This window comes from Polypterus senegalus, chromosome 18 (assembly GCF_016835505.1).
Source record: "Polypterus senegalus isolate Bchr_013 chromosome 18, ASM1683550v1, whole genome shotgun sequence".
Classification (NCBI taxonomy): Eukaryota; Metazoa; Chordata; class Cladistia; order Polypteriformes; family Polypteridae; genus Polypterus; species Polypterus senegalus.
The window spans coordinates 71,199,031-71,216,152 of NC_053171.1; the positions used below are offsets into that span (position 1 = coordinate 71,199,031).

General features: G+C 42.4%; 1 protein-coding gene across 13 annotated transcripts in view; it reads right to left on the reverse strand.

The window, feature by feature from the left end:
• LOC120519137 (gephyrin) overlaps positions 1 to 17,122 on the reverse strand; it is a 378,763-nt gene that overhangs the window by 62,705 nt on the left and 298,936 nt on the right. For 7 of the 13 annotated variants that reach the window (XM_039742267.1, XM_039742276.1, XM_039742272.1 and 4 more), the window contains 2 exons: positions 6,218 to 6,260; positions 75 to 212 (listed from right to left, as the gene is read on the reverse strand). In XM_039742267.1, the coding sequence (XP_039598201.1) occupies positions 75 to 212; positions 6,218 to 6,260 (181 nt within the window). Of the gene's footprint in view, positions 1 to 74; positions 213 to 6,217; positions 6,261 to 8,767; positions 8,831 to 17,122 lie in introns of all 13 variants that reach the window. The other 6 variants (XM_039742265.1, XM_039742264.1, XM_039742266.1 and 3 more) reach the window with 1 other exon arrangement.

Genomic DNA, 17,122 nt, shown 5'->3' on the forward strand with positions numbered 1-17,122 from the left:
AGTGGCATGGTAGGCCACACACAGTCAAGAGAAGATGTCCTGGTCTGGCACCCCCACATGCCAGTTAGGCTTACCTCGGTAGTTGATGATCTCAGTACTCAGGACAGGCGTCATTTCCAGGACTGTGATGAAGGCCTTGTCCATGGAAGTCAAAGGGAATGGAGACATACGGTGCCTTCGCGCCACCTTGGTAATGTCAACTGCACTATGACCTGAAATCAAAAAAACATTGAAGATTACCATACTGCGCCAAAACAGGAAAATTCACAATGCAACAGGGGGGCCATCAAGGTTAGGGGGTGTGGTGTTGTGGGCCGACAGCTCTTTCAGCAAAGGGCCAGTTTTTTAAAATAAATAATCGCCGCGCTCGCGGCTTAGTGAGGGGGCATGGTGGCTGTAGCGGATCTCAGGGCGATCTGCGGTGTGGGCGTTTCTCACCTAGTGCACAGGTGAGGGACTGCCCACATCGGTGATTGTTACTGGGGCTGCTAATGTGCTGCACCTGCTATGGCCCCTCAATATATAGAAGCGCAAGTTAGCTGGAAGGGGAGAACAAAAGAAAAGAGAGACAGAGTTTGCTGGAAGGAGGCAGGAGATAGCCGGTGAGAGAGAGAGAACACAAAGGCGAGCGAGAGCAAGCAGGCTCAAGTACAGCTGGACGGTGGGCCCTAGCGAGGTCTTTAGCTGGCACCTAGGGCAGTTGATTGTAGTCGCTCCCGCTGAGCATTTGGAGAAGAGCGGGAGTGACTAGCAAGGAAGGTGACTCGCCGTTGAAGAAAGTGGGAGTTGGGAGACTTGGCTGAGAAGTCCTTGTTGTGAGCGTCCTGGTTGGCAAGGACTCCAAGTCTCAGGCCTGGGATGAGTGCGTGACCGAAGCCAGGATCGGGCGGCCTCCAGACCTGTGTGAGTGAGAGAATGTCCGCTGCAGAGAGAGCGTCTCACCTGATGCAAAACCGAACCGGGAGAAGCAGGTGAGACGCTAGTTTAAAAGAAGCACCGGGCTTATTGATTTTATGGACTGCTTCCAGCGTCGTTTGAACCTCATTGTTTGATTTTGAAAATTTTTTTTAAACCTCCACATGTCACATGTTTTTATAGATTATTTATTTGATGAAGACTTTGTAGAAGGCACTGCACTATTTTGAACACTTTGTTTTTGTTGACTATTTTAATAAAAGCACTTTGCACTTTGTACATCATCCGCTTGCTATGTTGTTGCCTCAGTGTCTAGCTCATCTCGGTTATAACTATCGACGGTGTTGGGTTCAAGGGCTCCCAAACAGCCGATGGGAGCATGAAGCTGAACCTGCATCGTCACAGGGGGCAGGTGATGGTGGGGCAGATGAAGACAAACAACTCTAATGTTGAGTTCTCATGTAAGTTTGGAGATAGATGATGTTGAACTAGAGATGACTAGTGTGATGTAGGACATTCTTCAAGATTTGTTAGGGATGAAAGAGGGATATTCCCTGGTAGTTGGTCACTGCCATCCTTTGGATGGCTACCAAGATTTTATTACAGCAATGAAATAAAATGATTGTAGCTGTTCATGAAGTCTGGAATTCAAGTACTTAAAACTTTCTTTTCAACTATTCAGGTGCTCAACAAGACCCTAAAATTCAACTACTACTTCTTGAATGGCTCACATCTAAATGGAAATCAGAATCCTCGCCTTTGTCTGCCAGTGGAAAAGGTAAAAAGACTTCAAGAAAGCCAAAGGGCACCGGCCACCCAGGAGTGAGGGACACAGAGAAAAAGAGGCAAGCAGTTGAGTATGGCAGCATTAGATGAAAACTGGAGATAAGGTTCAGTTAGAAAGAAAACCTGTTCTTGTTGGGACACCAAAGCCACGCACAATGCAAAGAGAAAGTAAATATAAAAGGGAAGGATGGCATATGCTGTTGTGCATTGGTGCCACTAGATGGCACTATTCCCAAGCAAAAAGAATTTCAGTGAGCATGAACTAAACTCTTAGACCAACTCTCATGACAGAGTAATCATCCCGTTCTCAGATTTCATTTCTCAAATTACAGGGTGTCAAACAAGGGTGCGTAGGGGACACCTTTAGGACTCCCAAAAGGTAAGCAGTACCACATCATACCAAGAAGGGGCATGGTTGGTAGCACATTCCCCTTTTTCCTCCACAGTTTCAAGGATCACCCGGAAAACAACTGATGAGTCTGCCACATCTCGAGAAGCCCTACCTCTTCTAGGATCTCTCATATATAACGTGGCCTTCATTCCAAAAGAGTCTAGCTAGGTCCGCTGTGGAGGTTGACACCTAGCATTACACATCGGTAATGTTACATGATATGGCCGGTTACACTGCGGTTAAGATTAAGGTTGCAGCAGGAGTTATCTGACTCAAGTCAAGTAAACCAAGGGACAAAAACATGCAATCTGCCGGGCTGTTAAGCAGAGATCTTGACTTGTGCAGCTGTGGAGGTCTGCAGATGGTCTGCAGCTGGACCCGCAACTGAGCGAGACGGAGTTCCTACTCTCAGTGTTGCTTTATTCAGCTGCTGACACTTTTTTGCCAATTTCTTCATTTACATTTACTTAAAGGGGTTTTCACTGTGGAGGTGCTTCAAATCTTTATTTTGTCTTACAAGGGTCATAGAGAGTGGAGATGATGTGATGTAAAGAATGCAACAATACAGTAGCTAATATATGCCACTGGAGGGCACAATCACGCTTGAGATCCCACCAGGAGGATTAACTTTGAAAATATGGTCACAGGGTCATGAGCAGCTTAGGTCTACCCCAGCAGCACTGAGCATAAGGCAGGAACCAGTCTTAGATGCTTGCAAAAATGTAAGATGTTAAGGAATGTATGCCAGCAGCGGGCATTACAGACCTGGAGATGCCAGGAAAAGGAGTGCCGCTGAGGATAAGGAGAAGAGCTTTGATCAGTGAGTAAAGTGCTATATAAATGCAATTAATTGTTATTACTATTAAGGACCAGGCTAGCAGGGTAGGTCTAATCCATGCATTTGGTTGTTGTTCTACTCTCTGATTCTACTTGTTCATTTGCAGGATGATACCGAGTTGAGGCGTATCCTGGCAGCACTAAGCACAAGGCAGGTTCCAATGCTGGGTGGGATGTGTGCGTCCACAATTAAGCTAAAATGCATGTTATTGGAATGACTGAGCTGGTTATTGAACCCAGGACCCTGCAATTATAAGACAGCACCTCCAACTTCTTACTTCTTTACTGCTATGACACTCTGGCACAAACCTGTCACCTAGGCTCATTTAGCAAGACACAATTTTTTTTTTGTGTTTTTCTAGTTTCTGAAGTTGGCACAGGGGGCAGTAAATTCAGTGTAGAAATCTTGACTTTCATAAACATTTTCTATCCCAGAGCAGATGGTGACACGGTGGTTAGTGCTGCTCACTCACAGATTCAGTGTCCTGGGGCCTCATGTATAAATGGTGCGTACGCACAGAAATGTTGCGTAAGAACATTTCCACGTTCAAATCGTGATGTATAACTCCTAAACTTGGCGTAAAGCCATGCACATTTCCATGGTACTTCATACCCTGTCGTACGCAAGTTCTCCGTTCGATTTTTCAGACTGGCAGCACCCAGCGTTAAAGCAGTGCTACTGTTCCTGTGTGGTTTATCTTTCTTTTTCAGATCTACATCCCTAACGTGGCTTTATAAATACACTGAAATTAACCGCATATTGTTTATTAATTTAAGGCATCTGATTGTAATTAACCTGTAACAATATAATGGTCCACAGAATGGCCAAACTATTCCAAATACCACAGCTGCTTTAGCGTTGTTACTCTCACTGCACCTTCTTTGTCTTCTAACAGCTGCTCCCATTAGGGGTTGCCACACTGGATCATCTTTTTCTATATTACTCTCACTGCACCACTCGGAGAAGCTGATCGGAAAGAGAATTATCGGTATACAGCATCAAGCACACGCTGCCTCAGCCATGCTTCCTATTTGAAGTGCTCCTCACACGGCAAACGCTTAAAACCTTTCCTGTACAGACCTCGCGGTTCAGAAAGAGTTTCATTCCAAGAGCTCTAAATGCACTTAATCAGTTCATCAAGTGCTCCTTGTAGAACTATTAGTACTTATTACTACAATCACCTCACTGTAAACTTGCGATACAGTTATAATATCGCACAACCTGAGTCACTTCATAAAGTGCGTATTTACATATGATGACGATATCATTTTAAAGATGAAATGCAGCAAAATATGTTTATTATATTATACAGATAAAACTTTAACTTCATTTAAATAATCTGTATTGTTAATAATTAAAGGACACGGTGTCGCTACGCTAGCAAGGATCTGGCGCTCCATTGATGGATTGCTCCTGCCGCTCACTGTATGCTTCACTGGGACTGAAATGAAGGATAGAATAATTAAACATGTACTACGAAGATGTTTCAATGTTCCTTAAAAGAATCGGCGTTCTAAGCTTACAGATGGCTTAACGTCTATTACAGAGCTGATTGTGTAGTGCCTGGTTATTTGAAGAAAGAAAAGGAAGGACAGGAATTGGGGATTAGTATGTTTGAAAGAGACAGTACTGCTGCAATAAATTATTGCATCGAAGGTCGCGCACAATCATTGCGCCACCGTGTTCCCATGTTTAATAACATGCTTTAACTCCTATCATCATGAAAATTATATCAAGTACACATCTCAGTATTTTAATTATTCAGAGAGCTGTAATATTAAGAATGTAATGGATTCTGTGCCCTGTCGGAGGAAGAGAAAACCCGGAAGCACGTAGTGATTCACACACATAGAAGATCAAATACAAAACAAAGCATTTAACATGCTACTTTAGTTACAATGGGATTTGAGAAACTAGTACATAAACGATTTTAAGAAGTTTATGATGTTCTGCTTTAATGACAAAATAAACTACATGTTTGAAGTGATAATTTAGAGATTAAAGTTGACATTTCGTGCTTTTTTCCCCACTGTGTGCCTTTTTTTTCTCTGCACCCTAATAAGCTTTCATATGACACTCAGACGGTGGGCTACGACTCGCATTTTCACAGGGACTTTGATATCTGACAAATTATTTCAGGCACTGTGCGACTTTGTGAACGTGAGCTTTCAAGTTTCTCCGACACGCTATGTCACTCGATCAACTTCCTTTTGTTGATTATACCACGGTTTATTTGAACAAATAGTATCTTTTTCCTTTGCCTCCACTTGGTATTTGCTGAAATTCTTCTATTTTCCCCCGTGCTTTTCCCATTGTCTTTTCACAGAATGCTGAGCTTAAGGGCGATTTATATTGATTTAAATATTCAAAGAGGCGTAATTCGGGGAGGAGTTGGGGAGGGGCAGCAGGTGCGTGCATGAGCGTTACTTTTCACGCTGACCGGGATTTATGTAGGGGAAGAACGCGGAAGTTGGCGAACGCACAGATTTATGCATCTGGATTTTTCTGTGCGTAAGCACATTTCGGCTTTTGTGCTTACGTCATGTTATAGTGTGAGTTCTACGCACGGCATTATGCATGAGGCCCCTGGTCATTGTCCACCTGGAAATTCACGTTTTCTTCTCATGTCCCCAAAGCTGCATGGACTGGGTAAGTGAAGGTGTGTGCCCACTCTGTTCCTGCCTTACACCTGGCTCCAAGACCCTTAATTATATTAAGAAGGTTTGCAAATGTAACTTTATACTCATGTTTGTCACATCCGCCTTAAAAAAGGATAAGTGTCTGTGTATATGTGTCCATCTGATTGCTATGTGTCTGTCATTCCAAATGATGGCACACCACAAACATTTGCACTAATGCCTTTTATTACTAGAAATGTCTGTAATGTGCCCTCTGTTGGAATGACAAATGCAATGCATTTTATTACTTACATGCATTACAAAAGAAACTACAATAGAAGAGGGTGTGCTGCAAACATTAATGCTGAGGTCCAAGTTGGTTACTTTGATTTCAGCCAATCTGAGATGGGCACCACAGGTAGCCCACAAATAAACAATTAATATCCAAATCAAAAATGAAGCAAGATGCCACTTCATGGTCCAAGTCAAATGACTGCCCTTCATCAATCAATGATCTTCTACATCAGGGTGGCTGAGAATGAAGAAGCCAAGCAAGTCCATCAGTGAACTTGAGGAGGTGCTTGGCTGCTAGATTATCTGTGTTTGTGTACTAGGCTGCTATGTGCTTGCTATGAAAATTGGGTGACCAATGGCCAGCGCAGAACTTACTAGCTCGTAAGATGTTCTCTTTGCTGCTGCACCTGGACTGCACCTGTGAAGAGACAAACAGAGAGACAATGCTTTTCAGAGGGAGGACTAAAGAAGAACTGAAAAGAATTACATCAAAAGAAAAACAAAAGAAAACATTCATAAAACCCACAGGCTTCGGAGATTACAAAAGCATCAAACAAAAAGGGGCTGGGGGGCAAAACAGGCAGAATCGCACAGGTTTGTGCAGCCGTTCACTATAGGCGTCTTTTTGGCATCCTACTGATTTGTTTCTAGGGCCGTAATCTCAGAAGCCTATCAGGTTCTGGGGTCTTAAGGAGCTGGTGATGAAGAGGATGCAGCGGCTAAGGAGCGCTACAAAGACCGGACCCCCAACCCCCCATACCCCCCACATCTCCCCAAAAACAGAGCAGTTGCTCCTCCACCTCCTCCATTAAGATGCAAAAACACACCAACAAGCGAAATTAGGCTTCTAGTAAATGAGCAACCATTTTTAGGCCTGGGAAGAGGAAGTGTTCGATACAAAGGGGCTGGAGGGCTGAGCGACAGCTAATCACCCCAGTGCCAGTGCTGTGATTTCACAGTACTTTAAAACTGCAGGGATAATGCCTGTGCTCATCAGTAGTTTTGCCACAGCTGAAGGGGGTACTAGTATGCCAGCCATGGTCCCAGAGCCATTAATATTACTACTTGCAGTACTAGAATTAGTACAAATGTTTATGCCAATGCTGGAGCATGTGTGTACAGCCAATAGTGGTGCTAATACTGGAGGTTATCACTAATAAAAGTGGTGCAGGCTAACTGTCAGTAGTGGTACCAGCATTAGTATGAACACAACTGCCAGTACCAGTGTGAATCAGCACTAAGGTCACTGTTGAAAGTGGCGTCAATGCCAATGCTGGGTTCAAAATGCTAATGTCACAGGCTATCTTTGCTGCAGTGACATTTTAAAGTGGTGCCAGTTCCAACCGAGGTGCCCATACTAGTTTGCGTGTAAGGCCCAATTAAAGGACATTACAGCACTGATGCCACTGCTGTTAGTGGGTCAGTGTCAGTGCCAATAGTAGTTCCAGTAAAGAAACCATCAGTACTTGCTAAAAGTGGTGTCAGTACTACTGCAAGTAAAAGTACCAAAACCAGAGGTTGTGACCATGGCTGCAAATGTCTATAAAGGTGTCAATGCCAGCACCAACCATGGTGCCTGTTCTAGTATCAGTGTAAGGGCCAGTACCGCAGGCATTTCAGCACAGCTGCTAGAGCCAGGACCAGTGCCATCAGTCAAGCCAGCAAAAGAGGCTCTAAATACTGCTACAAATTGCATCAGGACTGGTGCCAATTGTGACACCAGAAGAGGTGCCTGTCAGCACTACTGATGCACGTAAAAATAGTCTAAAAAAGGGCACTTTTACCAGGGCATCACTAAAGCACTAACTGACTCCCTCTAATATAATGCTTTTCACACCTGTCTACCGTTGTGATACACAACAATTCCCTTCATTTCTACATGTCTATCTAATACATTGCTTTTCTGCTATTCACTTATCTCTTTAGTATAGTGCCTTTCACATCTCTCTAATATACTGCATTTCTTTCTATCTATCATATAGTACTTAGCTATCTATCTTTTTAAAATTGCATCTTTCACATCTGTCTCTTTAATATAGTGACCTTTGACATCTATCTATCTATCTATCTATCTATCTATCTATCTATCTATCTATCTATCTATCTATCTATCTATCTATCTATCTATCTATCTATCTATCTATCTATCTATCTATCTATCTATCTATCTAATATAGTGCCTAGCCTATTTATCAGACATACAGGAGGAACATGGTCGACCATCTTCTGTATGAAGCTGATGAAATAGAAAAGAAGCATTTGTCTGTCTGCACACATGCCTATATTATGTGTAAAATGAAAGACAGATATAAATGTGATAAACTCAGGGCCCTGGTGCTGGCTTAGCCTTGATGGCGAAAGGCATACGTTTAAATTTCAAGTGGACCCATCCCCTGCATTTTCAAATTGCAAAACGTGGGGTTTGTTTCGACTCTCACTCTCCTCGGCCTAAAGTGACACAAGAACAATTATGAAAAAAACTAGCACTGAGATTATAGATTCTTTGTGTGATTCATGAAAAAAGAAAGGAAGTATTATTGCACTGGAAAATAAAAGAGAAAGAGAGAAAATAAAACACAAATGGAAAAAATGGAAAAAAAAAAAGATAAAAAACTCTTTGAGAAAGGCTTGATTGAGTCAATGATGCTAAGGACATACTATATGGAACAAATCCTGGAGCAATGCACAGCGTTGATACGACAGAAAACCAATGATTCAGCACACACACACACATACCCACACACACACACACCATAGAGCTCATCAAAGAAAAAAAAATGTTAGTGGAGAGACAGCGCTACAAAGGAAGAAAGAAAATGGAATAGTCAAGAGTCTTCACAAAGGAAAAGACGGCAAGAAGCTGAGTCTCATGGCACAAAGCGATGTTTGCGAATGGAAGCAGCTCCTCCCGTCTGTAATAGTTACTCGTGACTCGTAGCTTCTATGCGTCCTGAGTTCATCTTTTAGCCCTTCCAACCTATAGTGAAGCTAGTGTGTGGACAGAAACAGAAGATTTACAATGAACAAAGAAGCTCAAAAAGTGAACCGTTAAGAAATCATTTAATAAAGAAGGAGCAAGAAAAAGGAACAGGGTGAAAAGGAAGAGGTGGCCAAAATCACACCAAACTCAGAAATCAAAAAGGCACAAGAGGGACAGCGATGGGGAGGATGTGTAAAGCATGGAGGGTGCCGGAAGAGGGATGGAGGCGTGGCTTACAGCTGACCGTCACTGACCAATGACACTTCAGCATGAAGACTGACGGGGGTGAGGAGTGAAATGACTCAACTTTATGCAAACCTGATTAGTAAACCTTAATTTAATTAAAGAATCAGACAGATAGCTCTTAAAATATTCAGACAGCTGAGGCCTAATTGCATGTTACTATACTTTACTTTTAAACCATAGGGAGCTTTGAGCTGGTATGAATGTACAATTTTAAAAGTATTACTGTCTTGTTGTAAATGTACATGCTGAAGTGTGGCAAAAGACAATAAATTATTGAAAACATCAAAATAGTTTAATTGGTTGGGTAATTCTGGGAATAATTCAATGCAACTTTTTTAATTAAATTTTTGGAAGCTTACCTCTGATGGTGGAGAACTGAACTTGTTTCCCTTCGTCTGCCTAATTTCTGAATGCATTACTGGCTAGCTGGGAGCCAGAACCATTTCTGGTAGCTAAGGGTGCAAGGCATGGATCAACCACACCACAGGTCACTCTCACCGTATAAGGAACATTTGTCAGTTCTCACTGGGAAAACAGGGATAATGCACAGAGAAGCTAAGAATCCAACTGGGGCTCAAGTGCTGTGAGTAAGCAACGTCAATTGTGTTGCCTGCTTTTCACATTGTAGGAATAAAGAAAACAGTCAAAGCACGCCTGACTGTCTCTCTGCAGGACACACTCATTGGGTTTGAAGGAAAAAACAACATCTGACAGGCAGATCAGCTTGGCAGAATGCTGTCCTCACCTCAGCCCTGACCCCAGCCATTATCTTCTGATGGGTGACATTTGGTGGCCCAGACCCGTCACCTTCAAAAAACAAATGCTAGAACACTGACAACCATTGAGTAACTCTGGAAATCAGGTGCATTATTGATTTTGCTCAAGTGTTATGGTACAAGCAAGACACTAAGACTCACTGATACGGAGATGGGCCATAAATGGGCTGAGCTGATGATGTACTGTGTGTCCCCCATATTTCACGTATGTATTGAGTGGACATTAGTGATAAAAGCATGTACAAGAAGAACATAGGAAAGTTTAGGGTTAATTGCACTTTGTCTAGCGATTACTGGCTGGCTGAGCTGCTTGGCTTGTCACATGACCAGCTAGAACTGTGTTTGAGGTCAGTGTAGACCAAAGGTGTAAAAGCACGAAGTACGTTCTGTGAGACTGTTGTCTTGGGTAAAGTGCTGAGATTTGAGAAGAAAGGTAGGACTTGGATGTGATTGGTAGAGGGCCGTGATGCTACCATGGGAAGAATGCTATGTCATGGAACCCTAATGTTATATTCTGAAAAGGTGCCAAATCCTTTTATATATTAAACTTGACACCTAAATGGCTGCCACATCCCATGCATGCTAAACCTAAAACATAAATGGATGCCACTCTTCTGCTAACTTCAAATAACTGATGCACAAGAGATCCATTTAAAACAGCTGGCATCACTGTGATGCCCGACAATTATAACTGAAGGTGATACAAACTCTAAAGGCACCCCTATTGTTATATTGTAAAATCTGCACTCCCTTTGATACACTAAACTTGAAACCTAAATGGCTGGAAACATGCCTGGCACATTAAAGCGGAAATGCAAATGGTGGGCATCACTTCTGACACCCTACAGCTGTCTTTCAAATGATTGATGCATTTTAATTAGCTATATCACTTTAAAGTTTGTCTGATGCCCTAATATTAAGTATTAAAAAGCTGACACCTATGGTACATAAAAACTGACACCTGAATCGTTGCACTCTAAGGAAGACAAAATTTTATAGTAAGGTAGTTGTTGTTACAGATCATGGAGTCAGAGAGCGGCAACGTGTTGATTAGCACATGTAAGTAAGAATTTCATGGCTCTTGTGACAATAAGGCCCCTCTAAGCCTGTAAAGCTGCACTTTACATAACTAGTGTCAGTTAACGCCTCTTAATTCTGGATTGTACATGACTCGCACTCCTCTTTGACGTTCAACTTGAAACCCAGCTGGCTGCCAAATCTCATGTACATTTTAAATAACTGGTGGTACTGCCACTCCTCTAATACTACATTCCAGATAGCTGGTATCTTTCGTGGTACACTAGCCCCTTAACCTAACTGGTTGGCATGTCTCAGGATACTCTACAGTTGAATTCCAAATACCTGGCACGGGTCTCACTCCTGTATTGTTTCACTTTGGCATCCAAACCTTTCAAGGTGGCAGAAACCTTGACTCAGAAATGTTGGGTTTTCAAAACCGTGCCAGCGAATTAGAGAAGAAGGAACAAGTACAGAAGCTAACTCAACAGAAACTTGCCACACCTGGAATGATCCATCATGGGGGGGATTGAGGGCAGTGAAAAGGCTGTGAGAAGGGGGCACAAAACACACACAGAGGAATTTCAAAGAAAAAGCCATGCAAGATGTGGAACTAGTAGCTGAAACCTCAACCAAGCAGGCAGCATCATGTTGAGGTACAAGGAAGGTCAGGCAGCCCACTGCTGGACAAAAATAGCGAGGACTCTGAATAGAACAGCAATGGTGTAACGGGATGAACGTACCGGAAATGTATTTAAGCAGCACTGGCAAAGGAAACTTAAAAACAGAGCCCCTGGCAGAAGGAATGATCAAGTAGCCAGTTTGTGGGATGGCACATCACACTCACTAACCCAGACTATTCCCTTTAGCGCTCTTAGGACTTTGGCTCAGGTGGAGTATTTTTATCCTGATAAACTCACAGGCATGGAGGAGATGCACTGTAGCATTCCTTACATGTGACTGTCCTTCACTATGCTGGGGAGAAAGAGGACTTTTTGGAAGGCTTTATTTCACTTAAGCATTGTGTGATGGCACATCTTCTGAGGAAAAGGATAACTACATTAAGTAGAACCCAAATGCCTACATATTGTACATTAATGTGTAAGAAACAGATACCATATTTTTTTGTTTGAGCAATGTGCACTTGCTAGAGTGGTTAGTGGGGCCATCCATACTTTTTCATAATAATGGCAATAATCTTTGTCCTCGGGAGCTTTCACTTCTAGCACATTAAGCCACTGCCCTTTGGCCTCCCTCTTGGCTTTGGAAGATGACGATGTGCCTCTTCATCATTGGGAATTTGCCTTATTTGTCACAGCCATCCAGTTTATTAGTGATGGCGCCATTTCCGGTCATGTGACTGACTTCATTGCATGTTACATCACTGCAGCACTTTATTATAGCTGCCGTCATATTTTTGAGGCTCAAAGTTGAAAATGAGAATTTTGTGCGGAGACATTTTGTTATTTTTCAGTGCGTTTTTAGTTTTTCAGTTCCTTTGTTTTCGAAGAATTTTGATGGACTTTTTTTATCAACTGATGGTCAGAATTTCACAGCTCTGCTGACCTTTTGGCCAACCCCTGGTTTCTTTTTGCATTCATCTCCCTTTTGGAAATTGTTTTTGCTTAGTGGAAGTGATTCTTTCTTCAAACAAATGTTTAGCTTTTAATTCTCACCATTCCTTACAGTTTAACCCTTCCATCCCCTGATTAGAGGCTTAATGTTTTACTTTCAGTGTGTGCAAGATTGCACAGTTATACAAAACCAATATTTGTTAATGTTGTTACAAGTGATGTTACAGCAATTTGCGTGAAACTGACTTTGCAGCACATCCTGAAGTAAATATATTTTGTAAAACAAATCATGTAACACAACCAGCAAACTTGCACCATTAATACAGGAAGAAAGTTGTTTAGTTCTGGTCTAAAGGGCTTTTTTTCACTAATTTCCCCTGCATCTGCCTGTCATTTAGTGTATAAATAAAGTTCAACTGTCATTTCTTGAATTGTGCAGACATTTCTGTTGAGGTGTAAGACGTGTCTTGTGGCTGTTCTGGTATTACAATCCCTACTTTGCCAATTTTAATGAAAACCTTGGTGAACATATTCCTAAAGGTGCAGCAGAGACAGAAACCATCCACCATACATCCTCCATGGCACATGAAGCATGGACATCTTCGACCTCATCTGTAGGATCAAGAAACGAAAAGGCAGGTTGATAGAAAGGGCCAAGGGGTGGGATCCTGCACAGTGAGCTTTGCTGTGGAGAAAATTCAGTGATGTGCAAAATGGTGCCTTTTGGTACAAAAATATGCAGCATGTCACATTAAAAAAAAACAAAAAAAAACACTTACTGTGCGTCATCAACGTTATGTGAACAAGAGTCACAGAATATAAAGTATTTCATTTTGTTAGTATGTTGCAGGTTACCTGTGTTACACAGATACAAATAAATACAGGTGAAGGTTGAAGTGTGAACAAGGCTTGATGGAGCAATATTTCTTATTTTCCAACCCAACAAAATCTCTTTTTAGTGAGTTTCACAATTGCGAAATTGCACACAAAATAAATTTTAGAATGCAAAATGAAACTCAGCTGTTTCACTCATCAGTAGACATCAGCATCCTGGCTTGACAACACAAGTAGGTAGTATAATGTGCGATGAATCGAATAGTACTCTGGATTTATTTATGGTGCATTTTTAAGAAACCATACGTGGCACTAAGTGAAGGATCCAGCGGTTTGAATCCAAATGAAAGCTCATTGTTTGAGTAGATTTTACACATTCTCCCTGTGCCTGTGTGGCTTTCCCACCTGCACCTACATCGTCAAAGAAGACCTATTTAGTCCTGTTTAATGATTTATTCCCAATTGGCCTAATTATGAGTGTGGGAGTAGGTGGGATAAGCATCCCTCCCAGAATTGCTTCCCACCATTTTTGCTGGTGGGTTCCGTCCTGTGACCTCATATTGGATAATTATGTTATTTTACTAGGGGGGGGGGGAGCAAAAATTCCCAGAATCGGTCAACAACACAGGAGAAGTTAATGAAAATGCCACCATGTATTGTACGCCTCCAGATGGCTGAGTGACATTGTGCCGTGCTATTTCTGGTATTTTTTCTACAATCATGCAGGTAATTTTGCCGATTTTTGTTTTTCTCCAAGTCACCAGGGCAGATTTTCTAGAGACAGTGACAGTTTTTTGCAAGTTTTTCCCCACCCATGAACAGACTGTGAATCAGTGACATGAGACTGAACTGCCACTGTGTCTAAGGGAAAACTTCACAATGACAATGCCCCTGCACACACCACGTTGTCAATCGACCAAAGACAATGTGGTTGTTTCTTCACATCCCCCTTACTCACAAGACCTCACTCCCTGTTTCCCAAAGTTAAGAAGATTTGCCCCCATGTTTAGAAATAAAGGAAAAAAGCAAGAGGCTGTATACCCAGTAACAAAAGAGGAGTACAAGAAATGTTTCCAGGAATGGGAGAAGCGCTGGGACAAGTGAATTGCATCTCAAGGGGAGGACCTGGAAGGTCACAACAAGGCAATTGCTGTAAGTTTTACAATAAAGTTTTTTTTCCCCCAATTCTGGGGAATTTTTGGTTCCTCTCTCTTATATTAAGTAGTTATGGCCCCACTTTCATCAGGACTGATGGGATCCTAACCTCCATCTTACGAAAGTTTTGCTTTTCCTCTTCTCTTATTTATTTCATCCAATATGATATGCTGAAATTTCAAATTTCTGTTTTCTTTCATCCACCTTAACAAAAAGACACATGTCTGTCTGTCTGTCTGTCTGGTAGCTATATTTATGCAATCCAAAAGATGGCACACCACAAACATTAATACTGCTTATATGAATCCCTTACCAAATGGGATATAACAGAGACATATGCAATGTATGGTCCACTGCAAATGTTAACGCTGAGGTGTACGTTTATTACTTAGATTTCAACCTGTCTTAGATGGCTAGCAGAGCCAGTTTCTTTATGATTATATACTTTGCACTTGGGCGGCACGGTGGCGCAGTGGTAGCGCTGCTGCCTCGCAGTTAGGAGACCCGGGTTCGCTTCCCGGGTCCTCCCTGCGTGGAGTTTGCATGTTCTCCCCGTGTCTGCGTGGGTTTCCTCCCACAATCCAAAGACATGCAGGTTAGGTGGATTGGCGATTCTAAATTGTCCCTAGTGTGTGCTTGGTGTGTGGGTGTGTTTGTGTGTGTCCTGTGGTGGGTTGGCACCCTGCCCAGGATTGGTTCCTGCCTTGTGCCCTGTGTTGGCTGGGATTGGCTCCAGCAGACCCCCGTGACCCTGTATTCGGATTCAGCGGGTTAGAAAATGGATGGATACTTTGCACTTTTCCAGTCGCTAGCCAGTTTCTTAATGATTATATACTTTGCACTTTTCTAGTCTGTGTTTCCTCCAGGCTGCTTTAGGTCTGACTGCTTCCAAAGTGCTCTGCTACGTAATAAAAAATAGAATTTAACTAAACTAGCAGGACATTTTCTGCAATGGACTGGCATTCCATCCGAGACACTGAGTTAGATAAATGGGCTAATAATGAAAGGATATATGAAAAGACATTCTACTGTATCTTTGCAAACAGAACCAGCACTTTGGCACTACCACTGCTGGTAATCTCATGTCCCCACACTCAACCTACACTGCCACACACACTTTCTATAATGGACACCATCAGAAGGTGCTTTGCAAGTGCTGAGCAAAGGCAGGTTTAGTGGCACACCAGGTGAACTTAAAGTCTTAACCAGTAGGGGCTACACAACAATAAGTCCTTGTTGAGATGGAGTGAAAAACAAAAGCGTCCTCCAGTGGCCCGTGCCTAATGGGCTATGTCAGTAGCCGCCTAAAATTCTCTGGGAATAAGGAAAAGCACACTACCCAGGAAAAGAACATGTATTCGCTCTTTACAAGACGGGAAGCGGGGGACATTGGGCAAAGGGGGCAGGCTGTCAACATCAAATACAACAAAATGCACTTTCAGAGTTTATGTTTGCAGCGTAAATGGGAATCAAATGGTTTTGGCTGCCTCAGCTGAGAGGATGGTGACAATAACTTTTGATTTGTTTACCCTTTCAGTTCTGCTGGTCCCAAGATGGGGTCTACAGAGCTCCACAATAAGCAGTATGTGGGCTATAAGCAATACTAACATATACAGCATATATGTGCCATCTCTCAGCTTAGATCCTGCCTCGCACCTGCGTCCACTTGATTACACACTCACTTCTTGTAGACCCAACATTTAAAAAAATGTAGTCCAATAAGTAAGATGGAACAATGAAGCATAACTACAGCAGCTAAGCACTGTGATGTTTAATGTGTGTTTTGGGATTCTGCCAACTTCGCCATTTTGCTTCAAATCAGGTTATCAACCGAAAGACAAGTGAACTCATTGATCTGTTGAAGCAAAACATGTGGCTTTGAGTCGTGTACAGCAAGAGCCACATTAAGAGGTTAGAGTGTAAGGCTTGCATGTTGCAGTGGAGAATCAAGAGTTGCAAATCTGGGGGAATCTTGTTCAATAGATAGTTTATCAAAAGTCCTGAGTACTGATGTTGAAAGACACAAAAGAAACTTTTTTTTCCCAAATTCATCCTTCAGTTTTCTGGACCCATCTACAAGGTCCTGGGTGCAACACAGAGTACAATGCTGAACATTTCCTCATTGGGATGCCAGTGCATACAAATATCTATTTGTACATTTCTAACCTCAGGTAATCCAGCTTCAGGAATGTGATGAATGCTTACTCATACCAGACCTAAAAAGTTAGGTCAGTCTGCCTGACACGTACCTTCTTTTGGCTCATGAAAGGAACTGGAACATCTGAAGAAATATACCTTGGTAATGGGTAGAACATAACCATACCATACATATAATGGCCAGGGCAATGTGCCACACTGTACTGCATTGCCGCCTGCTTCTCAAAATATTATTAATTAAAAACAAGAAACCAATGAAAATTGGTGGCCCTGTTCAGGGTTGGTTACTACCTTGTGCCCATTTCCACAGGTACAGGCACCAGTTCCCAGTGACCATTAATGAAATAAGCAGGCTAGAAAGTGGATGAATGAATGGATGATTGCAGTTTCAGGCAAATACTTTCTTCACCAGTGCATACATTGTCAATGGCTGACAATATGGATGGCAGACTGGACAATCAACAAGGAGATCTAGGTCTAATGAAGGAAAAACCCAAGACACAGCAGGGGAATTACAACAAGGGAAGGCTCAAGAGCAGCT